The 21554-nt window shown below is 35.0% G+C and overlaps 1 protein-coding gene across 1 annotated transcript in view; it reads left to right on the forward strand.

Moving 5' to 3' along the window:
* Positions 1–21554, forward strand: part of AKAP6 (A-kinase anchoring protein 6) — a 234126-nt gene that overhangs the window by 83281 nt on the left and 129291 nt on the right. Inside the window, 2 exon segments of the mRNA XM_040558408.1 lie at positions 8438–8534; positions 9809–9972. Coding sequence (XP_040414342.1) covers positions 8438–8534; positions 9809–9972 — 261 coding nt within the window.

Consider the following 21554-nt stretch of genomic DNA (forward strand, 5'->3'; position numbering starts at 1 on the left):
TGGAGTTCTATTACTACTATGTGTATTTCTCATGAAGGAAGGGACTGTCCATTTGTTTTTCTCCCATGCCATTGCTACCAGCTCTTGCCGCACAGTCCCACTCAGGAGCAAACCAGTTTCATTTTTGCACTGCTTTGTGCAAACCAGTAGCATAAGCAAAAATTCCTCAATAATTTTCCCAGAGACTGAATGGCTTGAATACTGTTAAGAGTACCACTTTCCTAAACCTGTCATCCATATTCGTGGTTACCTAACCTTGTGTAGGTATCCTGTACAGCTGTGGATTAAAAAAAATAAAAAAAAAATGCATCTACTCGTTTTGTTGATTGGTTCAAACCTCCCCAGGACTCCTTTGCTTCTCTTTACTACCAACTGAAATTTACATAGTTGTGCATAGGAAGGGGATAGGATGCCGTAATAAAAGTCAACACTGTTGATTGGGCTTGTCTGTAGCACATTGGTTGTGTTATAAATTGCACGTACAGAGCACAAAAAGTGCTCTATTTAAGAGGAGTGGATTTTAAAATTAAAATATTGGTGTTCTTGTTTATGTATCTATCTGAATTACATATTTGTGGATCAGAGGATGTACTCCACAGGAGACCATCCCAGCTTTTCTAGTTCTGAGAGCTTGGACCATCTGAGTGAAGGATCCAAGAGCAAAACTTGTAAGGCTGCCTGACTCTGTCCACTTCTGCATGGTGGTTGAGAAAAATAACTGCTGAAGCTGACAACCTGGCCCAGATATGGATCTGCAACTGTTTCTGGACAGAAGAGGCATTAAACCAGGGACAAAGAAGCATATTAGGATGTCATCATAAAGTAAATTCTTCTACTGAAGGAGAAGGGAAAATTATAATGTCAAAAATCTAAACTCTGTCACTTGTGATGATTTTGAATTCTTTTGATCCGTATATAGAAATATATTGTATGAACAAGTTTAATCTATGTCTGGATTTTTTTTTTCTTTTTAATTCTTGATGCTTGACGTTTGAATAACTTAGAATTTTATTTTCACCACTATCAAGGATGCTGTTAAGCTAAGAATGTTTGCTTTGGAAGAGGGAATGATGAGATCCTTGAAACTGTTCTTTTACATAGAAGAATGTAGAGGGTGTTTTGTTCCTCAGAGTGTGTATTAAATGCCTGATGTACCTTTGTTAGAAAACAAGTCCAAACACATTCATAGAGCATGTGAAAACCCAGCTTGTTCAGACTTAGGAAAATGATTACATTTACTTGCAATTGTAGGTGAAGCTGGCCCAGGCAGGGTGGCTTGATTTGCTAGTGTTACAAATATTCCCCCCATTGAGACTCACCACCTAAAATTGTGAAACTCTTGGTTACTAAGGTATCCTAAAACATAGGTTCTGAAAGCTTGAGCTATGAAAGTTAGGTTCCAGGGGGTCCATTGTGTCCCTGGCCTGCAGAAGAAATTGCATTCAAGGGTTCAGAGCCTATAATAATATAATGAAATAAAACTACCGTTATACAGTGTTTTAAACTAACTTGATCAGTGAAAAAGTATTTCATCGAAGTTCTGACTTAAAAGCTTTATAGCAATTGTAGAATAATCAGTCTTGGAATGACAACTTGATAATGGTCTTTAAAATTAATTTATCAATGTAACAACTTTTGAAACACCTTTGGAAAAAAACCACTGATTTGAAAGTAATGTTTATTTTATTAATAAACTGCATAATGATTATGTAGGAACTCTGTTAGTTGTAATTTATGTCTATTAAAATGTGTGCTGTTACTTGTAATTTTAGTATGCTGGTATCATCAGTGTAGATGTAGTCTGTAAATTGTTTTTGAAAATGGAATTCAATTTATTTTAAAAATTTTCTGAGATTGGAAATCATTAAAAGAATATAAGGCCAGGATCTCAAAGGACAAACAAGCACACTTGAAGCAACATTTAAAGTGTATTCGCTTTCACCTACCTGCCAAGAGCTATGGTCTGCTCCTGTGGGTTCTGTGCTGTGTTTCTCAAAGGCATAGTATCATTTATACTTTGAGTACTGGAAATAATACAGTTGTTGTCTGTGTTTTGGTATTTGCCATGCCAAAGCTTTCAGTAGAAATACAGAAACTTCGGAGCATGAATGGAGGTTGTGATTGGCATTTTTTTCTCTTTGGTTCTCCTATGAATTTATTTTTCATTTCTTAATTCTACAGATGTTTTGGGTTAATAATTTGTGATGTCACATAGTTTATTAGATATATTTTACTCAGGAAGCATTTTAGGTCAATCTTTAAATTGTATAAAACCTTACATCTGCAGATATATAAAAAGCAAATTATATCTGCCTTATATTCCCCTGAAATTTTAATAGAACTAAAATCCTTCAAGGATTGTTCTAAAACTACATAGTGTTACTTAGTGCCAATGTGTGCTTTTCAGTCTGTAAGTTTAAATTTATTCTTAAATAATACACGGATATTTGTTTCCCCTTAGTAACTCCACATTTGCAAAGGCTGCTATGCCACATAAATTTATCTTTGGGTCAGAAAACTCTTCTCAGGTTTGGCTTTTTTTTCTGCGTGTGGTAGGACAACATAATATAGACATATTTTGGTCAGATAGTTTTCCAGGGGTGGTAGGTCTCCAGGTGGGAAAGGTGTGCTTAGAAACATGTAAGATCAGCAGCCACATGTCATCATGATGGAAAAGGGAGTCAGAAGACTGTGACTTTTGCAGGTTATTTCCTGAATATCTCTAGAAGACCAGAAATTATCAAGAACAGTTATCCATGGTGGACTGGATGTGCAGTTCACCATGCTTATGGTAATTTAGCAGTTGTTCTTTGCATAGTCCTTTTGTCCATGGGCTTCCCTGCCTGTGCTTCCATCCGTTGTTTGTTGATAATAAACAAACTATGACTTGATTTAGGGAGCCTCAAGTTAACATTTTTTTAACAATGTGTAATGTGTAAAGAGACAGTTTCAAAGAGAAATTTGTGTTGTGAAACTCACAAAGATTAGAGTTGGCAGCAGAAAAAATTGCATGAGCTTAAAATAGGGAATATCTGCAAAAATAGCTACTATGATTTCTAAACTAAATCTGCAAAATAGGTTTCTTGGAGAGTTGGGATAACTGTCCTTTTTCTCTGCATCTAAAACTATGCATTCAAACCTTGGCTAAGTCGCCTAAGAGGTGACAAATTCGAGGAGGAATGAAAAACACTATTTGGGGGTCTAATGTGAGGAAAACTGTTCTATTCATGTTTAAGAGGTAACCAAGGGGCAAAACATTGACCACCTAATACTGGAATGGCAGAGGCTGTGACAAAGAGGAAAGGGGTGAGGTGGTTGCACAGAAGTGTAAGTTACTGCTGGACTACTGGGGGTAGAGCCTGTCCCTTTGTATTCAGTATCTGGCCAGTCACAAATGCTATGGGATGTGAAAGAGCTAGGTTGCTGTAATGTCAGCCTGCTACATTGCAGTCCTCACTCCTCCATTTTTATCCAGTCGAGATTTAAAGGTCTCCAGGGATCAGGGCTTTCACTGTTTCCCTTAGGAGATTATGACGCAATCTAATAGATCTAGCTTTCAAGGGAAAATTCCCTTGTATTTATCTTAAATTTTCTCTCTCTTAATTTAATTCCATTAGTCCCATCTACTATGTCCTCTTACACTGTACTATGCTAAAAAGTATTCTTTCTGCTTGCTGTTCAGAGTAGAATCAGAGAATCATAGAATATCCCGAGTTGGAAGGGAACCCCAAGGATCATCGAGTCCTGCTCCTGGCTCCACACAATTTATGTTTGTGTAAATGGATAATAATTTCCCTTCCTCTTGATCTTCATTTAGTCAGTGTTATTTATTTCTCATGATCTTCTGCCATTTCCACCTTTAAAGACATTTTGCTTGCTTTCCACTGAAGTCCCACTAGTTTCTCTCTGTAAATGTGCTTGGGCCTCCCAGGCAAAAAGTACGTTCTGGACAAGTGAAAGTTGGAGAACATGTATCAGTGAGTCAAAGGTAAAATCATTCCAGGGGATGCCATAATTATTCCATAATAAGTATTTTGACATGCTGGTAGTTAAATAGTTCTTCTGTTGCCCTGAAGTTATGTTGTATTTATATTGCTTCAAACTCTGTATGCATTGGACAGAACAGCTCAGATTTACTTCACAGTTCACAGCTCAAATGTTATTAGAAGTCCTGTAATACTAATCAGATATCTCAGATGTCTGTAGAAAGGTGTTGTGCCCGAACCATTTTTTCCAATAAGCAGTGACAAATATCTGTAAAAGTCAGTTACAGGGATTATGTATGTGGGTATGTTAGTTCATTCTCCAAAGGGAGTTTTAATATGTTGGTTTGCATTGTATAGCCATTGCCGCAAAGTCTTACTGCGTTAGAATTTTTATTTTTTAAATTAAAAAAATAGCTACATTCTTACCCAAAATATTTGTTAAACTGTACTTAAATATATAAATCCTTATCGTAGTACTATTGTGGTTTTCTCAGAAAATACAGATGACTGTTAGGAAATCCTAAATTAAGCTTTCTATTTCAAATTCTTGAAAATCAAGATCACTCTAATCGTCTGTATCATTGCTCTAAAAAAGACTGCCTTAGCGATGTTTTTCTCAAATGTATTTCAACATATAAAAATGAACCTCAAGAACCTCAGTGGTACCCCAGTAGACCACATGTTGGTATTATGATTGACTTGGCATGAAATATTTCACGTAGTACAGTGTCTTGATCTGGCAATAGGTGTAAACTGCTGTAACTAATACTATAATAATACTGTAACTAATACTAATGCTGTAACTGCTTAAACTAATCTCTATGTCTATGTCGTAGCTTCACATGATACCTAGTTGCTTACGTGTCTTTCAGAGACACAAATTACACAAGAAATACTTAGTTGGACACATCATGAATTAAAAAAGCACATGCTTGTACAAAGTCTGTACACCTCTGGGAACAAGAATATTTAATGGTTGACTGTCCTTACTGAAGATACAAATAGGTCAAGACCCAGGCTGTGTTTTACCAAATTACAGGGATTTGTTAAGAACAGAGGTTTGAGCAGAGAAAGATTGCATATCAGAGCCCAATATGTACATGTTATAGGAAAACTGTACAACAGAGGTTTTCCAAATTTAAGTATCTTCAGGCAGAAAAGAAATCCTGAGGGGAACTTGAATAAATATTTTTTCAAATATTTTTTTCTTGTCCACAGTTGTACAGACAAATAAACTGTTAGGGAGAGATGTGGATTTGTTGGAAAGGCATTCTTCTTGAGAACAGCTGCATTTCATATAGCATTGGAGAAACCAAATTAAAAAAAAGTCACAGTGTGTTCAGAGCCCAGTATAGATCAGATCTGCTATTTTTTTTTTTTTTTTCCCCTCCCATGTTGGTTCTGGGGTATTGTCATCCAATAGATAAATTAGTTTCCTAAAAATCAGGACACGATTACCTTCATTTTGTTAAGGGTGGGCTCCTTTGCCCCATGTTGTCAACTGGGGCTTAGTACTTTTCACTTTTGGAGTCTTTATTTACAGTTCTGTAGCTTCAATAAAATTGCATGATTCTTGCCTCCCTTTTCCTTTCTTGCTAAATAAGAAGAGTTGATATTTACGTGTAAGTGCATGGTGACTGTAAGAAGTAACCACAGAGACCTTCATAAGGAGATTTTGCTTGTTGCAGCTTGTAAACTGTGTTATATACACTGTACTGCTAGGGATGACATTAATGTGTTGTTTAAAAAGCTGCTGTCAGGCCAATGCCCGTGCATTTTCCATAATGTATACGTGCTCATGTGTGATATTTAAACTGCTCCATAGCTGCAAATGTGTCTGGAAAAATGGCTTTGATTAATTGACTTCCCTCTTCTCCTTTCCTCTCTTCAGATGCAAGGGCTCCGTTCATTATCAGGGAAGATTTCAGGAGGGGAACAGAGTACCTGGGTCACACGCTGTTAGAGTTACAATTTTCCAAATACCCTAAGTAAACAGTAGGGAATGGGGAATACCCAGGACAGGAGAGGACCTCTTTGTTTCAATGGTCCTCCTCCATTTCAATAATTTGGTCTGATTTTGTCTTTAGCTGTGTGAATTTGCATCTCTCCATTGCATATACATGTAATGCTTGTTACTTCTTAAAGTCTGCATCTTTCGTGTGTCACATTTTCTGCCATGCAGGTATGAGGAACCATGAGCACTGATGCACTGATTGAAGGTTATTCTTTCTGGTGATCCTTGTCCATTTGTTCCTTTTTGTTAGGAAATTGTCACTCATAAGAAATTATATGTATGCATATAATTCTAACCCCAAAACTCATGCTTCACTACATCAACTGACACTTTTCTTTGCCTCTGTTTGTATTTATACTTAGGTGAATGGTTCCCTCCTTTCGATGTGTATGTGCTGATAAGAGCTTATTTCTGTTAAATTTCATGTATGTTCACAGTTTTTGTGCCATGCATAATTTATCTGTAAAATCAGAATTTTGCACAAGTAGAATATTGCTAGTCAAAACTCAAAAGTTTGGCCCCATCTTTATTCATCGTATTTTACTTCTTCAGTTAACATTATTACTGGTTAATAGGTGCACCTGAAAATCAAGCTGTATTGTAGTATCTGGTGTGTTATGTTAAACGAATCTTTTCTAGGACAGCAAGTCTCTTTTTTTTTCCTAATGAAAAAGAATACCTCATCTTTTCCAATTTTCCTATCAAACACATCCACATCATCTTGAGACACTGCCACATCCAGCTGCATCTATACTCAACTTCAATTATATGAAATTACACAACCTACTCTCAGGTCCTTTAGGTTCTCTTTTGCTGTGTGAGGCACACGCATAGTGCATTTCCTGTGAAGTGCATGATTACAAACTATTCAGTACAAGCCTGTTTTAAGTAAACAGTAAATTAAATATTGTCAGTGCTCGTTCAGACGGGCTCTTACGAAGGAAAATGAACTTCTAGATTTGGGTTCACAAAACTCTAGATTTAAGAACAGGCCAGTCAAACTGAAGGGATCATTTTTCATTTTTAACTCACTGGCTGACCCAGTTGTTCAACACCTGGTACAGAATATTATTTTCAGGTGTCCATAAATGGAAAACTGAGCTAGACAAAATGCTGAAGGTAGCAAAATTCCTGTTTGCTACTCTGTTTGAAGGGAGAATTCTCAAAAACGTTCTGTTACTGTCAACTGGACTGCTGTCTGAAAGGCTGTTAACAGTTTGTCTGAGCAACATGCTTTTTTTCAACCATAACACAGTAGAAGAACATCATTTTATTCCAGTTCTGGCAATATTATTTTCTCTTACGCCAATCAACATGATTACAGGAGCTAGAAAAGAAAGGAAATGGTCACTTCCCTAAGCCGGAGGACTTTTAGTATTTTGTGGTGTCTGCTACTTCAGTACTAGAATGGTTGATAGCATTTGGAGAAGTATAAATAAGTTTTATAAAAACCAGAAGCTACAAATATGCACTTGCAAAATCGCCTTTAATCTCTGCCAGTTAATTCATTCCCATGAGAGAGCAAAACTCTCTTCTTCCAAGGAGTCAAATATTGTTCTCATTCATTCTGTAGGCATTTCAAAGAGAACAAGGGTTCCGTGTGTGTGTGTTCAGGGTTGCACATGATTTACGGTTAAATACAGCAAGAACTCCTTTCTTTATTATATTTTGTTTCTATTTCTTACATGCAAATATGAGTGAGAAGCTCTGCCAAATAATTCACAATTTTCTCCAACTAAATTATCAGTAGTTTGCAAAATGGCATAACACAGAGTAGATCATGTTTCCAGTTCCTCTATCTATTACCAGCTTTCAATGCAATTTGTCAAAAAAAAAAAAAGTACAAAATTCCACAACTAGTAAAACTGTTAGTGCAAAAAGGATGAAAAATACATGCTTTACGAATTAAGAATGCAGAGATCTAAAGCGGTCTGATTTGTTCTTTGAAAACGGATATGAGAGCTAACTCTGAAACAATATTAATAGATTTGTATGAGTGCACATAAGGCCAATATATTCAATGCTGTATTTTTTTTTTATGGTTTCATAAATAGTGCTATCACCAACATTTCAAAGAAATCTGAAAAAAACAGAGCTCATATGTGATGGCATAAATTTAGTGTATTTTATAGAACACTGTTACTCCAGATATAGCCTACGGGTTGTGACTTTTCATAAAACCTAATGAATTTGTAGATTTGTCAGCTGTTTCAACACAGATGCACTTTGCTGATCTAATGGAAACATTTTGAGCCCAGATCCAAAATATCAATAGTTTTTAGTATCACAAATTAGTTTGGCTATTGGGTAAAGGGGGATGTGGTTCTTGATAAAAAGCAGCAAGTAATTTTGTATGTGTGTTTTCTGATAACTGCCTCTCCAATGTCTGATGCTGAGTTGTTTTTTTCTTTTTTCCTTTTTTTTTTTTCTTTTGCAGAGTTTTAAGTTGAATGTAGATAGCCACTGTGCTTTAAAAGAAGCAGTGGTAGAAGAAGGACGTCAACTTCTTGAGCTTATTGTATCTCACAAATCAGGTAAATCCTTCTGAAATATTGCAAGTCTTTATGTCTCCAGACTATTAAAGAATGAAGAAGCATTGCTGTAAATTACTGCATATATTCACTTCCTTATGTATTATTAATATTTACATTATCAGATTGACCTTCAAGATTTATAAATGTTTCATATACTGCATACAATGCAGTGATACTTATAAAATGAAATACTGCCTGCAAATAGTCTGTTCATTTTATTTTGGTCTTGCTGCTCAGCTGAGTTTCAATTGAAATCACATCATTGAAAACTTCACACTGACACATTCTTTGATGTAGGTGCTATGGAAATAACATTAAGATAACGAATTAGGATTTCAAATACATACATATATATTTTTACATACCCTGCATGGGTAATTGCATTGGTAAAGCTTTATTTTGCCACTTAAACTAATTCTTACTTGATTTTAATATATTTATGAGGAATAGATTAAAATTAAAAATGCCTTTTTCCTTTGGTTAGGCTTGTCTTTTTCTGCAGAGGCCTTAAATCGAGGGGAGGGGGAGTGATATACTGATTTCCCTTTCTCTATCCCTACCACCCCCTATATTTTTAGATGTTTGCGTGACTTGTATGATAATAGGGTTTTAATCAGCATATATTGCTACGAATGCCATCTTAATTTTGGCCTACTTAGCATGCTTTTCACCAGGTTGAAGTTATTCTTTGGTTTACGTTTTTTCAGATCGTGTTATATATTGTGCCTCTATTGTTTCACGATGTCAGGCAGATGATCCCTGTAATGTGAAAGCTATAGGAAATCGGTGACTTGTATGCATAGTTCCAAACGGGTATAAAAGTCATAGCAGAGAAGGGTAGCGCATGTCATCCTATACCTAGAAAGTGGTAATGTGTAAACTACTGGAAATATTAACAGGAGATGAAGGTAAGAGAATATATTTGGAAGATTATTATATGTTTAAAAATTAGATATTAGAGGGTGTGAGCACCATAGAAATCACATAGAAATCACCCTACTGCATAGAAATCAGTTTATGTGGGATTTTCCTTTTTTTAAAAATTTTAAGCTGAAATATAATCAAAATTTAACATAATAGCTGAAAGAAATGTTTTGACCCTATAATATTGTTTACAGGATGAATAGTATGTTTGGACTTGTTTCTGAGAAAATATGTTTAAATTATTGTTATTATTTATTCTTTTAAATATCCTACTAATTCTTTGATTAAAGAATAATATCTAAAGATTCAGTTGAGTTTAAAATTTACTTTTTTTCCCCTTCATTTTGGAGGACTGAAGGACATGTTGAAGATGATTGCAAGTCAATGGAAGGAACTACAGAGGCAAATCAAACGGCAACACAGCTGGATTCTTAGGGCTCTGGATATCATCAAAGCAGAGATACTGGCTACTGATGTGTCTGCAGAGAATGAGGAAGGGACTGGGAGCCCTAAGGTAAGTGGCTTGAAGTTTGCCTTATTTCCTCTTATTTCCGTCTTCTTTTGAACTAGGCACCACTGAAGTTTTCTTTCCACCCTAAGGCTTTTCATTTCTACTGGGTAAACTTTTTTTTTTTTTTGTAAACAAAATGAAATGCCTGACTCTGAAACAATAAAAAAATCTTCGAACTTTCAAGTTTTCCAGGAAGACCTGTCTCATTGTGTGCAGAGGGGCATGAGGGGGAACATAAAACATTTAGTAAACAAAACATAAAGCATCTTTAACATGAATAATCAGAATGGTTTTAAATTGTTTTGTTGCAACTATAAATCACTATAATCAGTGCAATCACTCAGCTCTGACATCCATTAGCCGCTTGGTTACAGCAAATTAACAAAGAAGAGAGAAAGTGATTCATTATCTCATTCCTGTTAATGACTATCAGATGCATTGCTTAATTAGGGGATGGCCATTGTAGTGGGAAGAAGGTCATATGCCTTTTCACAAATCTTTTTCCTCTAAGTTCTACATAATAGTGCATGTGCTGAATACAACAAGTACTTTAAGAATAAAGTATCAACACCTATAATCATTTTGTGGATATTAATTATCAAAGAGGGCTATAGTACTTACCAACCTGAAACTTGTAAGAGCATTTTGAATACTAAGCATGCTTATTCAATGTGGTACAAGAAGTGTAAGGACAATACACACAATATAAATTTCTGATATAGGGCACATGTCCTTTTATTACTATCAGTAGAGAAGGTGTTTGGGAGGCTGCACTAGAAGGTGTTGATTTTTCCATTGCATTCTAAGCAAAGAATAATGCAGCAGGGAGTCCAGTAGCACTAACATCTTGAGATGCTGTAGGCTGAAATTTATAGAAAAATTCAAGATTTCTGTTTCTAGAACTAACAGATGTTTGTGCTGAGTAGATTTTCAGATTGTGATGCCAGACAATTCTTTGCATTGGTATTCAGTGCTTTCTAGAGAGCAGTTTGTGCAGTGGCTTTTGGCTAGGATTATACTGAATGTTCTGATATTTTCTTACCATAATTCTACACAGCAAGAATAATCTTAGAGATGGCAGAGGAAGAGACAAGTACAACTGAAACAAAAATACAGGAAAAAAAAAAAAACACCTCTTTGGAGGAGACGATGTTTGAATTAATATGCCTAGTCACTTCCATGGTGGAGAATGCTCTTGTGTCATATAGCTTTTACTTTAGGAATTAGGTGGTGGTGAACTCTCATTTTCACAGTTTGGTCTGTTAAAGTAAATGGACTAGCTCAAAGGTAGGTTTACACCTGTGAGTAATATGTCTCTGTCTCTGTACAGCTTGACTCATCCATGGCTCAGAGACTAACTGTTCGATCAAAATTACTACATAAAAAGTGTTTTAAAATCCAGCTTGATTTTGCTATGAAAATTATGGAAATTCTAGCTCAAAATGATTATAAATATGATTATATTTGCTTGAAAAGGGAAAAATGATGGTATGTTTTTTGTTACAGTAAATTTTTATAGATAAGCAGTAGCTCCTTGCCCTGTGCTTTTTACCATAGAGATAGGAACCTGAAGCAATGCTTTTTTTGTGTCTACAGCTGTATAAATAAAAACATAAGTGACACACATGATCCACCAAAAAGTATTTTCGGGTTAGTTCATTAACTAAATCACATCCCTATATGATTCTTGTAAGAATGGCCAATAGTGCTGTCAAATACCATATATACTTCATGCTGAAAGACTAACTAAAATTAAAATACAGTTGGTAATATAACTGTAGATTTCAGTTTGCATTTACTTCAAAAGCCAAAAGGAACCTGAGACGTATAATAGAAAATCTAAAGATTATATCTAGAGGGTATTTTTCTTTTTGCCTTGTTTGAGAAACTACAAGAACAGGGTTGGTGTTAGAAATCTGTAAAGAAATAGGAAAAGGAGGAATTTCAAAGACCCTAGGAAACCTTTCCCTTAGGACTTTTTAAACATCTTTTCATAGCACTGTGGCATCTTTTATGCAAGCAAGTGGAAGGGAGAGAGGGAGATTTTTCACTCCTAGAAATACATCATCCATATTTGTGTTGAAGAATTCAGATTTTGATTATGAGATTTGATTTAATTGTATGTAAGTTTCTTAGTAGTTTATACTTTTAAAGTCAGTGTGGTGGTGATTGCTATAGAAGACTTAAGGGATTTTCAATATTGCTGATATGTAAACTCTTCTAATGTGCTTCATTTTTTTGCATTATCTCTTAGAAATGCAATGAGATCTCCTTTTATGTATTTACTGAAACTATTTTTTTAAATAAACAAATGACTACTGTATTCATCTTAAATTGGATTATGTAAGGTTTGTGTTTTTTTTAACCCCATTGAGAAGTATGTTTAAAAATAAATCTCAAGTTGCTACTATACATTTTAACAAAGATCTAACATTACTAGTGGTAAATGTCTCATACAATACAACTGTCATCCTTTCAGAATCCTGGACACTTAGTTAACAATAGGGGTTTTCTCCTGATGGTAATAGTAAGTAAAATTCCAAAATACCTTGAAATGAGGAGGAATGTTTTTATATCTTTGTGATACATCAGCATAAGTACCAGAATAGAGTAACTTTGTATATTGAGATATTCCTGAATACATCTTGGTAATTAACTCTTTTTTACCAAACTGGGAAAGCTTCTAAGTAGTTTATAGTTTAAATGATGTGGCCATTAAATTACCTGATACAAATTTTGGTCTCTACCATAAGACTTACCATTTGGTCAGGCATTGGAATGGGCTGCCCAGGGAATGTGAGGCGGAATCCCCATCTCTGGAGGTATTTAAGAGATCTGTGGATGTGTCAGTAAGGGGTTTACTGATGGGACACAGTAGGCCAGGTTGATGGTTGGACTTGGTGATCTTGAAGGCCTTTTTCAACCTAGATGATTCTATAATCTTATGATTCACAGGCATGATCTATATTTTTTCACCTTCTGGCGATGTCTCAGACCCCTTGTTTTGTAACTGACATCTTTGTAATGTGGCCACCACCTCTCCATAAAGAAAGGCCCACTGGGACACTGTTGCTCTCAATAAACAACAGTATCGAAAAATAATGTACTTTATTACCTGGTTTCTGAGTATGATACTGGCCTATTTAACTTGTAGTTTGGTGGAAAAGTTCATTGCTTTCTGAAGAGCTTTAAGTTACCCATGTAATTAATGTATTTTAAAAGCATACAAGTCTTAATAACATTTGTTCATAATGGGCATTCTCCTTCAGTCAAAATAGTATGGAATAGTATTCTTAGGACCAGATATAAGTTCTATTCACAGTATGCATTTGGATAGTTAGCTCATGACTATAATTTTTGGGTCTGTCCATTTTTATTTTGCAATGAAATTGGATTAAGTTTTATGTAACATTTCAGAGCACAATATCAGAACCTAAAAGCTGGTACATTAAAAAATGGTGTACACTAGAAATATGTATGTAGTTTGTACTTCTTAATGTGTTCATTTCCAGAATAATTACTGTAAAAATATTTGTGGTTTTCCATTCCAGCTTCAGAGAAATAAGCATGAAACTGGTTAAGACATTGGGCTTAATGCTTAGAACATTGAAATCTGACTTAGTTGTCACAGGTAAAAAATACTCTTGAGAAGATTTTCTTAACTCTATAATGCACGTCTGTCAGCACGTTAATGATAGAAGCAGTAATGTTTTGAATAACATTAGAAGAAGAAATAAAAATACATTTAATAAAGTAAACCTAAAATCACAGAATTAGTAGATAGATCCTCTTCTAAGGATAAGTGTTTGAAGTGGTTAAACAAACCTCTGTATAAATGTGAAAAAGAAAACCGGTGTAATTTCCCCTTGATATGTAATTAAACATCCCACACTTCCAGTGAAATCTCCCACTCAGTTGTGCATAAGTTTAAAGTTTCTGCAGCCATTCTAAACAGTCTTCAGTATACAGAAAAGTGTTTTTCATGAAAAAAATGAAAACTTGTTGAAGGTGTTTAGTATCTAACAACAGTTTGTGATTCTGGGCACTGTCCTTGACAGTCTTAATAGTGACGCTGGTCTCAGACCTAGTGGGTGGAATAAACACTGCAGTCTGAACAGTGACATCTTCTTGGTATTTTAATATGAGGCTAAATTTGCAAAAAGGGCAACAAAACAGAGTGAAGGTTGGGGATAGTAACAGACCTTTCTTTACTGATTCAGACTTGTAACTCGTCCTTTGATGTAAAAGGATTGTACAAATGAAGTGTTTTGGCATCTTTGAAATTAGTGCAGAAAAATATCGTATTTGTGACTAGATATTTTGCTTTTTCTCAGTGTCTTTTTCATCAGTACTAGATTTCTAATCTGCAGACATCAGCATGATGCATATACAGTAATATTGAAGCCAACACACTGGTGTGGTTTTTGTTATCTTCCATTATTTAAAAACAGGGAAAGTCCTTTATTGGAATAGTCTTCTCACATATTGTCAACAGAAAGCCTGAGTTCAGAATCTAGTGTTTTTACTTATATAACTGCTTTGAAAATTGAGGTTTTGATGCACTGTATATTGGAGTATTGCATATAGTATTGCAGTGGTTGGTACTTAGAAGTTGTCAAATGGCACATGTATTGGCATATGTAACCGGATTTCATTCTCTTTTCCTTTAGTTAGTTGCTTCTGGCAAAAGGGCAGGAATAGCGTATGCTAGAGGGATAATTTTACTTAGATTGCTGGAGTTTCTTAAGTCACAGGGGACTCCAAACTGAATTTATTTCACTTGCAGTCTCTCTCTTCCACATTCACAAACTCAGGGTCAGATACATGCATTCAATCCTGTATCTAATGTTGTGGCATAAAATGTCACATAAATAGCCATCACTTCATCAGTAACAGTTTGAAAGATAATGAAATGGAAATCAGACTTCCATCTCTGATATTGTACAGACATATGGAAAAGGAATTTCATCTCGTGATACACATGCCATCCTGGTCTATGGTTATCTCATAGCTTAATCAATCGTTTTTTGGAAGATGTACAAGGAAAGTTGGTATAGGTACTTTAGTAGAAGTTATTTTCTCTAATGTGTCCATAACAAGCCACATTGCCATCTACACATGAGGAAGTTCTATGCTGTGAATGCAACACCTTGTAGATCAGACATTAACCTGAATTTCCAACCACCTTTATCCAGGCCTAGTCAGTATAACCAATTACCGTCTGCCACCTTCATTCTTCGCAGTTTTAGCTGAATGTATGAGTGTCCTATGTTTAGAACTGGGTAGGATTGGGCACAGTTAACTAGCTACTACTTTTCACTGCTGAATATCACCTTATGATACCGTACAAAGTATTCCTGTGCTGAAAAGTATTACAGCAAGTCAGTAGCTCGCCATTCACTACTTCAAAAGCTGGTAATAAGGAAAGTGATTTCCTGTAATTAGAACAGAAGGTTCTGCTATGTTGCCATCAAGGCATAGTCTTTAAATTGTTGAATATTTATAATGCTGTCTGTACATAAATAGAGTATTATTGTGCCTAACAGCTGAACGGTTTAAAATCATTCATGTGACATTTCAATTCTGAATCTTTTGGAACTCTGGAAGTCTGGATTAAAGATACTGTGATCCTACTCTTAAATACAAACAATGCCATGAATTTTGCCATATTAGGAAAGAATGCATATACAATGATTATTTTTCCTGGTTTGAGATATCTCAGGATGTGACATTCTTGCTCTGTCAGGTTCTATGGTGGGGGTTTGAACCATAGATGAGGTGGTAAAATGGATAGAAAAGGTAGTGCTATTTACAAAATCCTTCCATAAACCAGTAGGCAAAATGTTGGTCTTGCACAGAATAAGACTTTCTTTTAGTTTAAGAAATACAACTGAGTTCTTTTTTGTATTAGTTGTTATCCAAATTCAGGATTGAAAACATGTATTAAGAATTCACAAGCTAATCAAAACAAGCTCTGTTGATGTAACAATGAAAAGAACCTAAGAACAAAGCAATAAGAAAGAATATTTGTGGCTTTCAGTGTAGCTAGAAACTTCAGGTTGCTCAGTTTGCTTAATTTTTAATACCTTGCTTTGTAATGTATGTATTTTAATTTTACAGACATCAGCTAGAATGTGTACAGACCTAGTCATTTCTGTAACAGAAAGGATTTTCAGGAAGGACTTCAGAGACCATGTTAGAGTGGACAAATAAAAAGAACCAGAAAAGTGTTTTAGGATAAGTGTAGTCACATATTTTATTTATTTATTTTTGAATGATTGAAAGCAAAAACATCAAAGGTGCCCAACAGAAGATTTAGGGCTTTTGGATATGCAGACAGCTTCCATATGGTAGATTCTCTGATATTTCCTAGAAGTTGTTTCTCCCAAGTTGTTAATTCCGTGTCTTGTAGTGGGCAGGAGGAACAATTTTGTGTTTAACTCTGAGCCTCACTTCAAGGAGGAGAGAGAGGAAGGAAGCTAAGCAGCCAGTGTTTGGGCTGCAATAGCAGAAGACCTGAGTAGGTGCTCCATCCTAAACCTCTTCATGTTACATGAGCTCTGTTGAAACTTCTCCATATCACTGGTTAAATAAATATTTTGCTAGTTTTTCATGAAATTGTGTCCCTGAAGTCTTAGTTAAGCAAACTTGGCTCCCATTTTAGCTCACAGAGTTTTCTGACACTATTTCCTGGTACCTGACATAATAATCTTTAACATGCCAGATTTCTAAAACTGTACCAGAGCTCCTCATTTTTTTCCACTTAATCTAAAAGTAACCTCCTCTCTGGTTTATTAAGCTAGCTACAAAGTATAAAATGTAAAGAGCTAAATTACATCTACAATTAGGTACAATATTCATCCTGTTATAAAACATGTACATTTTTAATCCGACATATTCTAATATTTACTGCAAAAATATCAAAAGTCATATACTAATTGAAGATGTGAACAAGGACTCCAGAGTATCTGTGGTCTTTATAGTATGCTTCTATCATTTTTACACAGTGCTGATTCTAGATGCTGTGTATTGATTACATTTTGGCAGCTGTAGGCTCTTTAACAGCCATCACTTTTAATTGAAGCAGTTATGCTGAAACAGTAGCAAAAAAATTATTTTTGACTTTAAGAATAAGGAAGGCTAGTTTCTATTAAAACATAGATCAAGTTCAGTTTGAAAGATGCTTTAAATCTATATCACTCCACTGAGAACAAGTGCAGACTGAGAACTTGATGAGAACAGATATTTAAACTGACATACGCCCAAGGGGCAAATTTTATCATAATGCTATTTGAATCTTTGAACACTATTATCTGAAACTCTGAAAGTATATTAGGCTATCGTAACTTTACATGCATAACCGGACCAACTCTGACAAGTTTTATTTAGCCAGAACTCCCAGTTGGGTTTGGCCTGTATTTGAAAATGTAAACACATCAGTGTATTTGTGCATGTATTCGTATGAACACATTTATCTTAAGTGACTTAAACTAAGTATTAACCACCCAAAGACCTTTATTTTATATTTTTGCCCGTGTCTGTTCCTTCTCCTTTCTCTATGGAACTGTACTGAAGCATTTTTGTTCTGTTATTTTCAATAGTAAGTATTTTCAGTAGTGAATATTGGTGGAAGACTTCTCTCATTCCCGTCTGCCTACTTCACATGCTTCTCAGTTTTGTAGAGAAATCCACATTTAATGAGTTTCTAGTAACACACATGCACAAATGCACAGATTCATTTTACTGAAAATTGGTCATCTCCTACTGTAAAGCAGAAATTTTGTGTCTCTTTGACCAGTGAAGGCAGGATAGTCTACCAGAGGTCTTGCTTTTCTCCCTTTTATCCCTGTGCATTCAGGATCCTGTGTGCCCATTCAAAGCCAAGTTCGTACAGCCACAGAAGAAACAAAGCCTTTTTCATTTATCTTATTGCGTCTTAACTCAGAAAATGATGGAATGCACTAAAACAAATTCATAAATAAGCAAATGGAAAGAAGGAAGCCTAGCTGACTGAAAATGTCTTAGTGGAACAAGTTTGTGGTTGTAAATAGTGATAGTAATGATAGTGATAGATAGTAGTCACTAATGAAGCAAGTTATTGGAAATTTTCTATCTTTTCAATTAGCTTTCATTCTTCATTTCTTATTTCTGCTTCCTTGCACTCTGTGCTTTCTGTTGTTCTTCAGAATAGTTCATGATTTCACAGGATCACAAGCCAAACAAAACACAGGCATGTGTGGGGACTCTTCTCCCTGGGAGCATCACTTCGTCCTGGTCAGAACCTGGCTCGGGCAGATGTGCAGTCAGGAGTGAAAACCAGCTCTTTACAGACTTAGGAGCTGCTTTGCAGACCAGCGGGTTCTGCTAAGCTCAAATAAGCCATAAAGTTTGAATGTGCTATTTACCAGTCATCACGATAAATATTTTGGACTGCTCAGATATTGTGGCATATGAGCTAGAAGCTGGGCTTACAAGGTTTCCTTTACTTTCTTCACTAGCCTATTTGGATTATTTTAGTTCTGGTAGTGCAGGGTCGAATGGCATAAACTTAGCTTGCATCATGTACTGAGATACTTTCTTTTTTTGGTGCCAGACTGTTCCACCATTTTTTTTTTTTAAATGCGTTTATAAGGCTTGTTTTCACCTTTTGATACCACCTCCTAAACCCCCTGTACTTTATAAATGACAGCTTAATATAGATGCTATTGCCAGTTGTCATTACTAAAGATAGAATGCTATTAACAGAAGAAACAATCTTTGTCATTTTATTAAAATTATATTACTGCTCTGAAAACAAAAATTATTCCTTTATACAATTGAAGAGTGACTGGCATGGCACTCCTCTGATCTTTCAAAAGAAATATTACTTTCATTGTATTTGTGCATTAAATTAAGTGTTCATATCTACAGAATAAACTAACATCTTATAAATATTACTGCGTTTAATTATCAGCTCAGTATTTGAGTTTTTACTGTTATGGTTGATGTCTAAGAGTGATTAAATGTGTAATAGAGAACAAAAGGAACATTGATGTGAACAAAGATACTATTAGATAAAGGTAAATTTTATCTTCTGCATGTTTTTATTCTTTTAAAAATATTTTAATTACATTTATATTCAGTATGATTTGGTGGCATTTCCTTTTTTTCAGTTCTTATTTTAGTCTTTCAGAACAACATTTTCTAGCAATGATTTAATCTGTAGAATCTTTCAGTTCTAGTCTCAGCTGTATACATAAAGCAGCTATTCTTCACTGGGGTGGTCAAAAAAGGGAGATCAGGTAAAAGAATGTTTGAAGGAAAAATCTGCTTGGACATCCTGCATTTTAAATCTGACTTGTTCTTAAATGTCTTGTGGCATAAAACACTTGACTACCCTTAAACTTTAGATTCAGAGTGATGTTACAGATTTTGCTACTTCTTTAAGCTAATCGATTAGTAAGCAACAGAATACAGTGCTGAGTGTTGTGTGACCTGACTTCTTTTTGTGTGTCTAAAATATGACAAAATAAACAGCATTTTCAGTAGAACACTTGCCGAAACTTGGACTTACCTATTAAAAGACTTCAAGATGAGTATAGTAAAAGCATATGCAGGTTTGTATGTTAGCTCTAGTAACTTGTAAATAATACTATTATTGTATCTATTTTACAGTGCTTTGCCAGGTTTTTTAATTAAACCTTCCCTATAACATCTCAGTTGCTCCTAATTTATTGATAATTATACTTACCCAGGGTAATGTAACTAATTTAGGAGATGAAGTGGGAACTGCATTGCATTTAGAAATTTAGACTTGTTCCTTAAACACCTGGAAGTAACTGCAAAAAATAGATGTTGTAGTAGTGTACTTAGACATATCCCATGGGCAGCTGTAAACATTAATGACAGTTAACCTAAGATGGCTTTAAATGAAGAAAGGGCTTTCTGACCCGGAGACAGGTGGTATGCCATATTCTTTTATAATCGCCCCATAGCATGCTTTATGAACCATCATCAGGCCAGAGGGAAAGAATAGCTCATCTGGGCATGTACACTTCATTTCTTCATCCTCTTTTTCTTTACAATCGTGTTATAGAAAAGAGCCATGCATTTAGAACTGAATGCAAAGTTAATCTGTGAGTTTATGAGCCCTAAGAACATCACAAGTATGGCTGATGCTGACAGGTCATATCATCCCTTATGAAACGGAGAAAAATGGGGAGAAAGCAGAGAGAAAAATACGGAGCAAAATACATTATTTAATAACCAACTAGTACTAGAACAGCAATACAGAAAGAGAAATACAAGAAAATAGGATCAGTCTTTTATAGACTCTGGGAACAGTAAGATGAAACAGATTTGAAACAAGGAGTAGAAGTATATGCCTGCTATTTTCTTCTACGTTTCACAATTAATGGGCTAGTTTGCAATGCCTGTTATTTTTTGTTTTTAACTAGTCAACAAGAATAAGATTTAAAAGTTACTTTCACAGGTTTCTATTATAATAAAACATTTTAAAAATACATTGTTTATCTGTTAGACAAGCCCTGTATTAAGGGAAAAAATGGAATGTATTTACGTTCATGTTTTTGCTAGTTAATTCATTTGGGCCTCGATGCTTACTCTTCAGGATAGATGAAGCATCCATATTTATCTCAGTGGAGCTGCTCCATGAAATGCTCCTTTGCTGCAAAGACGTTTATTTGTAGAGCATAAGCTAATTTAAATAAATCTAAAGCTGAACATGAAAAATGTTGATTTCTGATTCCTAGCAATATTATTATAAGTTTGTTTTTAATTCTTGAAAAACATATTAAAATTAACTTTTATTACATTTACGTAATGTGTATAACTAAACTTCCTTCCTACTGTGAGACAGTTTCATTTATTGTTATTTGTAAACAGCTTAGTAAAGATGCATAGTGGATTGGTGTAGAAACTCCTTGAACAGTTTCTTTTGAAATAACACTACATACGTTAAGCTCAATTACACATCCAAACAGCCACAGCACACTTTTGGTAATTTATTCATTGATTTAACATAGTACCCAGAAGAGTCATGCCTGCTGTCAATTTTGTAATATATTATGTTTTAAATATACTCATGCTCACCCATGCACGCCATTAAGGTGTGCATAAACCTGTGTTTTTCTCTCTTGACAGCTATAAATGTTTGTTATTATTACACAAAACATATGTTCATGTTGTTTTTGTCTAAATTATTCTATCTGGGGCTATAAAGTTTTAATGTTATTAGTTGCCCTTAGAATTTTAATGTTTCACTGCTGTAACCTTCTTAGGATTTCTCTGCAATTAAATAGAAACTATTTCAGTAGAGCCTGGAAGGACAATATATTTTATACAAATAATAAAAAAAAAATCCCTTCTTGCTCCATTTTCTTCCAGTGTAGTAAACTGTTTACTTGACAGGGTTCTATATACAGCAATCCTACCTGTAGTATTTTCCAGAACTGAACAGAGTATTATACTTTCCTACAGTCTTGACAAGAAAAAAATTGAGCTTAACCATTTTAACATAGGAGATGTTGTAAGCAGTTTGCTTTGAAGGTCCCTTGCCTGTTGTGCTCTCTTGTCCCCTTAGCAGA

This window comes from Cygnus olor, chromosome 5, assembly GCF_009769625.2.
Source record: "Cygnus olor isolate bCygOlo1 chromosome 5, bCygOlo1.pri.v2, whole genome shotgun sequence".
NCBI lineage: Eukaryota > Metazoa > Chordata > Aves > Anseriformes > Anatidae > Cygnus > Cygnus olor.